Source organism: Dendroctonus ponderosae, unplaced genomic scaffold, assembly GCF_020466585.1.
Source record: "Dendroctonus ponderosae isolate FM_Combo_2020 unplaced genomic scaffold, Dpon_F_20191213v2 Dpon_F_20191213_7, whole genome shotgun sequence".
Lineage (NCBI taxonomy): Eukaryota > Metazoa > Arthropoda > Insecta > Coleoptera > Curculionidae > Dendroctonus > Dendroctonus ponderosae.
The window spans coordinates 12,719,821-12,729,984 of record NW_026018916.1 but is presented as its reverse complement, the minus strand read 5'-3'; the positions used below and the strand labels follow the sequence as shown (position 1 = coordinate 12,729,984).

At 34.2% G+C, this 10,164-nt stretch overlaps 2 protein-coding genes across 2 annotated transcripts in view; one reads left to right on the top strand and one right to left on the bottom strand.

Annotated features, from left to right (window-relative positions):
• Nucleotides 1-6,654, bottom strand: part of LOC109542363 (sodium channel protein Nach) — a 26,107-nt gene extending 19,453 nt beyond the window's left edge. The window contains exons 1-2 of the mRNA XM_019911565.2: nt 6,427-6,654; nt 346-552 (exon numbers count right to left, since the gene is read on the bottom strand). Of these exons, the coding sequence (XP_019767124.2) occupies nt 346-552; nt 6,427-6,521 (302 nt within the window). The 5' untranslated portion in view covers nt 6,522-6,654. The remainder of the gene's footprint in view (nt 1-345; nt 553-6,426) is intronic.
• The window catches only part of LOC109542364 (venom acid phosphatase Acph-1), a 15,364-nt gene continuing 6,575 nt past the window's right edge, over nt 1,376-10,164 (top strand). The window contains exons 1-3 of the mRNA XM_019911566.2: nt 1,376-1,450; nt 7,463-7,603; nt 7,786-7,893. Coding sequence (XP_019767125.2) covers nt 7,493-7,603; nt 7,786-7,893 — 219 coding nt within the window. The 5' untranslated portion in view covers nt 1,376-1,450; nt 7,463-7,492. The remainder of the gene's footprint in view (nt 1,451-7,462; nt 7,604-7,785; nt 7,894-10,164) is intronic.

Below are 10,164 nucleotides of genomic sequence, written 5' to 3'. Positions count from 1 at the left end.
TCTTTTACTATTTTTTCTGTACTCCTATAACAGCGTCAGACAACACCTCCAGAGGAATGACGCCAATTTTGAATCACCCTGTAGTTTACCCGATGCCATTATGTTAGTTCTAATAGTGAATTTTCTAGTCTCAAGATAATAACTTAAAACTAGAAGCATTTTTCTGCGAAGAGAATCAAATCCATCAGTTTGGACAGAAAAGCCTACTCTTTTGCATTAAAAAAAATAGAACTCACTTTATAAACATTCATAGCCAATGTTATTTTCAAAAGATTCGTATTAAATAGTAAGAAAAACGTCAAGTTAAGTGGATTTTTGATGAGCATAGTTGACCAACTTACTTACAGAGTATCCATTAGACTATCCAACTTTCTGTTCAACATTTTGTTTACATTGCAAATTGTTACAGCTGGAAATGGAACTGTCGAGATTTGCGCAAAGTTTGCCTGTATTATAGTTCTTGTGGGATTGGCCGCATACCGGGCCCAGAACAATATGGTGATGTAAATAGAGGCTGCTAGACTACAAAGGACTATTATGATCCAAAACACTCTGGAACGAGAAACAAACATTAGGTTTAGTACATTATATACGTATAGATATATATATCTGCAGGGTTTTTGTATAATTTGCAGTTTAATGTATAATTTGCTGTACATTTTTTCTGGTTAAATAAATAAAATAAATAAATTAATTTATGAATTCAGTCAAGTCACCATTGACAATGTTCAACATTGAACAGACTATTACATTTAGGTCAAATTAATGAGTGCACCTAGTTTGAGCAAAAATTGAGCAAATTCTTTATATCAACGTTAAATAAATGAAAGAAAAGGTACATTATTAAATAGTTTACAATGTTCTAATGAGGGCCTTAGGAATCTGATTTTGCCTGACCCTCGATGTGATCCGAATAGACTTAGTGAACAAGTTCTAACATCGGTGGCGAAGCCTGAAGTAGAAGTTGCCGAATAATCTGTAGTTGGATTTATAAATGATAAAATATATATCTTTTTATTACAGACGGTTTGCTAAAAAATGCTCTATTTATAACAACAAGAAATAACATTGAAATTCAAGCTCAAAATTGGCTCGCTTCAGGTACGCCGAAGTGACCGAGCGCGGGGTGCGACATACTCTTACTTAAAATATTGGTTTAAATCCTTTTGTATATAAATTGACGTGTTCTTTCAAAACCGTAATTCATTTTCAAATGTTTCAAATGTTCAATGATTAAAATGTTTCAGAATTCGAATGACACTAATGCAAAGGAATTATCAGATTAAGTGATTACTATTTGTTTGCAGATTTTATCAATGTCTAATCACACTTTTAAATATTGTCGGGATTAATTGAGCTACTCAAATAATAGATAATAATTTATTATTTTCAATGAATATAATAAGTCATTTTACTGATCACCACGACTGTGTTGACCTCAAGATTTAAAGTAAGTGGTTTAAATATTTATCTGTTATAGCATTAATTAATTCAATAATTTATCTACAACTGTTATATAATGACGAAGATTTGGCACTCTTTCAACTGTTATAATAATATTCATTACCGCACTAGTGCTTTTTGAATTTGTTTGTCAGAAGTTAAAAAAAAGGAATTAGTTGTGTTTCTTTTGATCTGTGGCGAAAAGTGGCAGTTTTTGATTAATTTGAATAAGGTTTGATTATTAAGTTTATACTGCTTTTATTTAACAAATTTTGATCAGAACGCCATGGTAAAAATTAGCTTGGAATAGGGTGTTTTCACTTTTTTTAATGTTGATATATAGAAAGTAGTTATGGCAAACATTACACTGATATAATTTTTTTTGCAAAAAAAGTCTCCATAATAATTTTAAAGCGAATTTAAATTTAAATCAGATATTTTCCGCCAAAAACGCCGAATCCGTATCGTCGGTTGCCTATCCCGATTGTGACGTAGCAGKTCATATCAACAAAGTGTCTCGTGTTTATTTTGTTGTTTTATTATTTAAGTTACTGTGATTATCATTATTTTATTGATTATTGTTCAAAGCAGCTAGACCTAAATCAAAATCAATGTTTTTTTGTTGCAATGATCATTTTAATGAAAGTACGAACAAAAAGCTAATAACGAGACAGATAGAATATGCCTTCGATCGTACTTTGTGTTCTGGGCAAATTCTACCTTGTACAGTGCACAAAGAATCCTCGCGTTTCTATTCCATATTGTTCTCATGATGCCCAAAATACAAATTTAAGAGTTCATTTTACTTTTAAAGCAGCCATGTGTATAGGTTAGGTTACGATGAATAAGTGAAATTCTATATATTATTTACCAAATTTAAACCCATACAGACATATTAGTATATTAAGGAGAGAGTAACTAATAATGAATTTACGGATTTTTACTGTAGAACCGGTAGCGAATGGGTTCTGTACCAGTTCTTACTGTACCGCAAACACCCAATGCCTCTACGCGCATGAGATTAGTCCCCAAATACCTCTACGCGCATGCGATCAGTTCCGAACCAGTTCTGAATCGTTACCGCGAATAAAGCTATTAATAGAGAGTTTTTAGGCCCCTTAAAATTACGTTGGCCTTAAACGCTAAACGTTATTCTAATCATGCGCAGTGTTGAAAAAATAAGGTGTTCAGGCAAATAATGTTAAGTGCGTTTTTTAGTTTTTGATGCCGCGTTTGTCGCACTCTTAATAAAATTAACCACACTTTATTGTTTTCTTATCCCGTTTTGTTTGCACATATTCCAAACAAATTAAATAAAAATTCAAACTTAAATAGTTAGATTATGGGTTAGAAGTTAGAAGCTGTGATTGCGATGTTAGTATGTTGCCAAAGTTCAAATTAGCCCAAACAATTTTTACATAAAATCCGTAATTACGCAATAATGGCGTAAACTAATCAATGAGAAAGTCTTATTTAAATTTACAAATATTTCTTATTCTATTATAGCCGCTTATTTTATTAATAATATTAGAAATAAGTCAAATATGTCAACACCGTCGATCTGCTTTTTAACGTGATGCTTATTAACGTTACCGCTACTCGGACGCAAATAAAGAAACACGTTATCCTCGAATAACGTAAACGGTTCTTTCTTTACTAGCGCGCATGCTCAGAATAACGGATAACATAAAGCGTGTTGCAATTAAGGGGCCCAAAAACGCCCTATTAATACACTTATTTGTTACACATGCAAATCTTCACATGCGTGCGTTAATAATATTGAATATCAACAGAAGTAGCAGTACATTATTAATAAAAGAGAGAATAAGTCGTGACTTTTAGATATTTACACTTAGATTTTTTACACATTTTACACTTGGATTTTGAACTCAACCCCATAATTGGAGTATTTTCAAATAAAGTAATATAATTTTGCATAGAAAATTTACTTTCATACGGGGCTAAAAGCCTAACTAATTCTAGAATTCACAGGCAAGTGAACACCTGTTCCATTTGGTCACCATATGCATGGTGTTCGGAACTGTTCAATACAGGTCAAAAATGAAAAGAGAAAAATTAGGTTTGATGAGCTGTACCTCGGTAAATATTCAGATTTCGAATTTTCGTTACATGACTTGCTACCATTATTTTAGCACATTGAACCTCCTTCGAAAATTTTTCAAAGCATTTTCCGAACACCCTGTATATTTATCTTATATACTTCTAATATAACTTTGGCCACCCCGTTTTTACATCTAATTTGAAATTTAGAGAAAGATATTAAATATGAGAGTTGTAGATATTATGTATAGTTTCTGTTAAGATAATACAAATTGATACAGGGTGTCTCAAATTCAAGTGGCAGATCAAGCTTACATTTTCTTAATGGAATGCCGTACTTTTTATTGTGTATTCGAACTATACGTAAAATTCTAGGCCAGAAGTTACTATTTATTATTTTCCATTAGCTGAATGATGGAGACAAGATTTAATTCTAAACCAATTAACGAGCTTAGTCAGGATGAGAAAGAGTCTGAAGGGACCTGATACTATTATGTTGTAGAAAGTTAATTTATAAAATTGTAAGTTAAAAATAAGAGGACATGACCTACATAAATGAGGTATTAGCTTTTATTAGCTGTTGCTTAAAAGTATCAAATACAGGGGATTCAAAATTGGTGTCATTCCTTTTAAGGGGTAATAGGGGCTCACTTGGAATGTACGAGAAAAATATTGAGATTTTTTTCACGATAATTTATAGAAGATATTAACAGTTGTAAATCGAATTTCAACTTTGTTCTTATGCATTATTTTGAGAGTGTTCCATGTTTAATTGGAAGCATATTGGAATACTTAAACATTCAAAAAGAAAAATTAATATCTTTGCTTCAAACTAAGAACATTTTTGATATTCAGAAAGTTCTCTTTTCCAACTAATAATTCGGGGTTACGAGTTTCGAAATAGGTTTCGTCCTTACTTACATTCTTAGTTAATCTATAGTTTCGTCATTCAACGATTCCTGTTGAATTTATATTTTTTCAGTTGATGTGTCCGGGCATTTTCGAAAAACAAATGTGTATAAACCGAGAAAACGATTCTTTTGTGTTTTAGTTCACGCACACTGCGAATAATATGATATTTATATTGTGGGACAATATAAATAATTTCATCATTCTGCCAAAGCGTCGGTGGGGCTTATTTAAGCTTTAATTGTTTGAAAATGTCTCAGATTTGGGGTGTAACGGACAGGTTTTTAAAAATACCTGCTTTCGGCAGTCTTCACAATGTTCTCAAATTTTATAAATAAAAAATGTATTTATAAAAAATAGAATTTTCCGTGTTTTGGTAAATCAAAAGCGTGTTTGTGCCAACGTTTGAAATCGCAGAATCCGCAAGCTATAATAATTGTTATAGCTCCGAACTGACGAACAGTTTATTCGCGGGGACGATGAAGAACATCATAAAGGAAATCATCCGTTCTTAATTTGGGTGTTGGACTTGTATCAAGTTTCACAATTGATTGTATGCACGTAGCCTGTTTGGGAGTCATGAAAAAAATGTTAGTTACATGGATTTCTGGGAGTTTGCATGTAAGAATGAAGAACTCGCAAATACAGGCTTTAAGTAAAAATATGTTGTACTTAAAGAAATTTGTTCCTGATGAATTCAATAGAAAGCCTAGGACTTTGTCTGAAATTTCTTATTGGAAAGCTACCGAATTTAGAAACTTTATATTGTATTTTGGACCGCTAATTCTACAAGATAATGACGACGTAGCTATTTATGAACATTTTTTAGTTAGTTTCAGTTGACATAGTTTCAGTTGACCATTTGTCTAATTTTGAAAGATACACATATTTTACACAGCCACACATATTTTAAATACTTTTATAAAGCATGGCCAGTTAATATATGATTCTCAGTTTCATGTTTATAATACACATACCCTATGTCATTTGGCTGATGAAGTTGATAGATTTGGAACGTTAGATAACTTTTCGGCGTTCCCATTTGAAAATTTTTTGGGACTCTTAAAAAGCTTTATATGATCACCAGTTAAACCGTTGCAACAGATATACCGAAGATTAAATGAACGTGAGGTATGTTTTGTTCCATATATACAGGATACCCTACATTTATTAAAGCATAACAATGGTCCAGTAGTAGGAATTGTTTAAAAACAATATAAAAAGATATTTAGAAACAAATTTAGTTTAAGTATTTATTCTTATTCTAGAGCTAATTCGCATTGCTTGACAAAAAGTGGTTTAGTTTTGGAGATCCATAACATTTGTTCATTTGATAACATTTATTTTATTGTAGCAAAAAAGTTTGATTCTTATAATTCCCTTTACAGTTATCCTTTAGATTCAAAAGATTTATGTATATATGAAATAGAAGGTTTGTCAAAAGGTTACGAAAAATGGAATTAGTCGGAAATAAAGGCAAAATGTCTAGTAATTCCAAATAAATCAGAAGATTTATATTCATGCCACTTTTACACGATGTAAACATTTTTGGCGCAAAATTGTAAACTTACTTTTACTTAATTAAAATTGTAACCATCTTTGCTTGCTTGCTGTTAATAAAATACGAATTAAGATTCTATAGTGTCTTATTGTAACCAAAACATTTCCTCAATATAAAGTAATTTATGACCATGTACAGACCCAAAACCGACGTTTAAGTGACGTCAATAAGCAGACGTATATCCGACGTCATTAAACAGACGTCTGGCAGATGTGTCATGTAGCGGTCATTTGGACGTCCAAATGACCAGCTATCTGACGTCTGGCCGAATCTGATGTCGTCGTTTAGACGTACAAAAGACGTAGTGTGCTACCTGGGAAGCCGCCAATGATCAGACGAAGTTGCGTTAAATAAAAAGTATTTACTGTAGTTAGAAGAAATACTAAAGGTATAAAACATCTATCATCTAGCTAATTTTCAACAAGAAAATATGATAGAATGAAAAAAGTTACCTCTCTACAACACTTATACTAGAATCTACCATATACTTAAAGCCATGTATGCTTCCGTTGGTAGCAAAATCAATCCAACCCTTTTTCAATGACATTTGTAGATATTCACTTTGACGACATTCTAGTAACTATCACAATAAACTGACATGGAAATAATTCGAGTTTATACGTTGAATTGTTAATATATTATTTATGAAACATACCTATTTCCGCTTATAATAATTCTACATGCTCAAGCGACACGCTATTTGCCACTTACCATATCCGGGCTGGGAAATAAAAAAAAAAATACTAAAAACATAAAACACATAACGGCCACCTACATAACTATATACACAGTGTGTCCACCGGAAACCATCGCGGTCGATGCACGGCAAAATATAAGTGGGGGAAATTTGAAAATTGGACAGTAATCGGGGCATTGGGAGGAAGCTATTTGAAATATTTTCAAGATGCCGGCCACACTTCCGGTTATACGGGAAGTTGGTGTCAACTTGCTTATTTTAAATGAAACACCCAGTATATTATTCATTTTTTTAATTCCTCTCCAAATGTTAAATGTATTTTATGTGTAATATGTTGTAACCTAAGTTAATCGTTTAATATAATTGAATTTTTATATAAAATATGTCTTTTGTCTAATTGTATTGTAAAATTGTCTTTTATATAAAATTGACCCAAAAAAGCTGGCAGCACTAACGGCAAAGTGACAACGTTATACTAACCTAAAAGTATTTAAATATATAAAATAATGGACTCTATCGCACTAAAAAACCACCCTGTATATGTACCTCGTTTCTAAACCCCGACATTTACAGTTACTGACAGTTAATTGGCCGCCCTGTAAATCGCTCTTTTAAATATAATAGTTGAGCATATTATTAGCCATACTAGAATTTTCACACGGAATCAAGTCATGGTTAAGTAAAATTTTCGAACGAATTACATTTAATCATGCGAATTTAGACATTTTAATTCACCAAGAGCAATAAACATTTGAAAAAATATATAAATGGGCTTTCCAAATAATTTCCAGAGCAATACAGTGAGAAAGCTCCGGACAGATATGAAAGCGCTCATAATTACTGCTGTTATCGATTTATTATTGGGGATATCTAATGGATTTCCTAGACGTGCAGTATATGAAAATGAGTCCAGCTTAGTGTTGGTACATGTGGTGAGTAACTAAATGTATTATATGAAAAATGCAATCATTGTATGAACCAAATATTCACAAAATTGTTGAAATTGGCCTGTTCTATTAGATAAGAGCCAATGCCAGTAAATGTAGTTCCGAATATGCAGAAATGAAAGTAGTTTAATCTCAGCATATTAAACAGTAAAATAATCCAATTTTAGATTTACAGGCATGGTGATAGAAATCCAGATGAAACAAGTTTATATCCCACTAATCCTTATTACGCAGAGAGTAATTATTATCCGTATGGATACGGACAATTAACAAATGTAAGTACGCTTATATATTGAAATCAAATCTATACAAAAAACCAATAAGAGTAGGTAATTTGCAAACTTAGGCTTTGAAACATAATTTTACCGTTGAAAGGATAATTTAATACCTGAGGACGCTCGTCCGGATTCAATAAAATTCAAAGTGGATTAATGTTTCGAAAAATTGCATAATTCGCATCAAAAAGAGGAGAAGTTTCTCCGACAAAAAATAGTAAAATTTTTTTAAGCTAAATCCCCAAGAATGTGTTTTTATTAATCTCAATTTGTTTGAGAGCAACATTGAATTTTATTTTGATTCATTTTCCTGACTGCGTGTAATTCTTATTAGATTCTTATCTTTTCTGGATAAAATAATATCGTTTATTTCATTAAATTATTTTTGTCTCATTAAATTTTATTTTATTAAATAATAAAATAAACAATATTATTTTTACTTCACACTTTGACTGAGACCCAGGAAAGATAAGATTCTAATTGAATTCTATCGATGGACGATTTATCAATGAAAAACAGGTGGAAGGGATAAAAGTGTTAAAGGTAGGTACCGATCGATATATTGGCAAAGAGTACAATCATATTTAGAAATGTTTTTCGGGCTTTGAAGTCGTGGTCCATGGGAATTTCTTAATGACGTTTCGTTCACAACTGCGGTGCACATTATCAAAGGCGATGAGGCAGTTGGCGAAGTGATCTCCCGCGCTTTCCGATTAAGACTGGTTCAACTACTGCTTTTGAACATATTTATTTCAGACAAGTTTTACATACTTCTTACTGCTACTTATTCTACGGAACCTTATTGCTAACATCTTGTCGTTTAAAATTACATCACATGACTTAATCTAACTTATTCTAACCTAAACTAAACATTAACACATCCTCTAATGCTTTCTAAGCTAACTTAAATCTAGCCCATGGTCCTCGTTGTGGTGCAGGAACTGGTCATCGCTTGTGGTCCACGTCTGCTTCTTAGACAGTGTCCGCAGGGAGAGGTTGAACAGTTGAACTTCTTGGTGCAAGAAACACTGACGGTGGGGATTCTTGCTATGCCGGATCCTATCCAGGTTCCGGATGTGGTCCAGCAAGTCCTCTGTATCCAGGTCTCTTCGCAGAGTGGTATTTCTGACGAAGTATGGGGCCTTTGTCACTATCCTCAGTATTTTATTCTGGAATACTGCCAGTTTCTGCTTTTGCGAGGTGCTGGCTATGGACCCCCCAGGAGATCCATAGGTCAGCACCGGGCGTATCAATTGCTTGTAATAAACTCTGGCCTTAGTTCGTAGGCAGAGTTTACCTGACAGCAGAGGATAGCAGGCATGGAGCAGGAATCTTGCCTTGTAGATGGTGTTTGCCATTTGGTCGTGCCATATTAGACGCTTGTCATATGTAAGTCCAAGATAGGTTATCTTGGACCTCCATGGTAGCCCCTGTCCTGCAAGCTCTAGTAGGCCTCTGGGCGGATTCTTCCTGCCTCTTGTGAATATGATGGCTTGTGTTTTTGCTGGATTGAACTCCATTTTACAGTCCATACTCCATTTCATGACCTTGTAGAGCTGGCTCTCCAGCTTGGCTTGGATGGCAGGACCCTTCCCGACGGTAGTGAAGGCTACATCATCAGCGTAGATGTAGCCTTCTGTGTTCGTGTTGATTGGAAAGTCCGCCATGTAGATATTGAACAGGATAGGGGCCAGAGCCTCCCCCTGCGATACTCCTGACATCATTGGCCTGCTTGCAGAGAGCTGCTTGTCTGCTCTGACTTGGAAACTGCGTCCAGACAAGTAACTGCTGATGAGCTTGGCTTGGTACCCTGGAAAGCCTGCCTTAATCATCTTGGCAATCAGGGCCTGGTGCGAAGCCTTGTCAAATGCCTTAGACATGTCCAGGAAGACAGCTCCTAGACTTTTTCGGCAATTTAACACTTGTTGGATTCTCGTTGTTAGCCGGGCGGCAAGTGTGCTTGTGCCATGGCCCGGCCTGAATCCATGTTCCTCATCCAGCAGCACTTTCTTATCCTCTATTGTATCCTGGATTTGGTACAGGATACGCCTCTCCATAATTTTACCCATCATTGGTAGTAAGCTGATGGGCCTGTAGGACGTGAGCAACCAATACCACAAGTGTCTTTTTCCAGATGTTCGGGAAGTTATGGAGGTCCAAGATTGCATTTTCCACTGTGGTTAGGTCCTCAATTGCTGCTTTCGGTAGCTTTTTGAGGACCTCATTAGAGATTTCGTCATGTCCAGGGGCTTTTCTCCTCTTCGTCCCCTG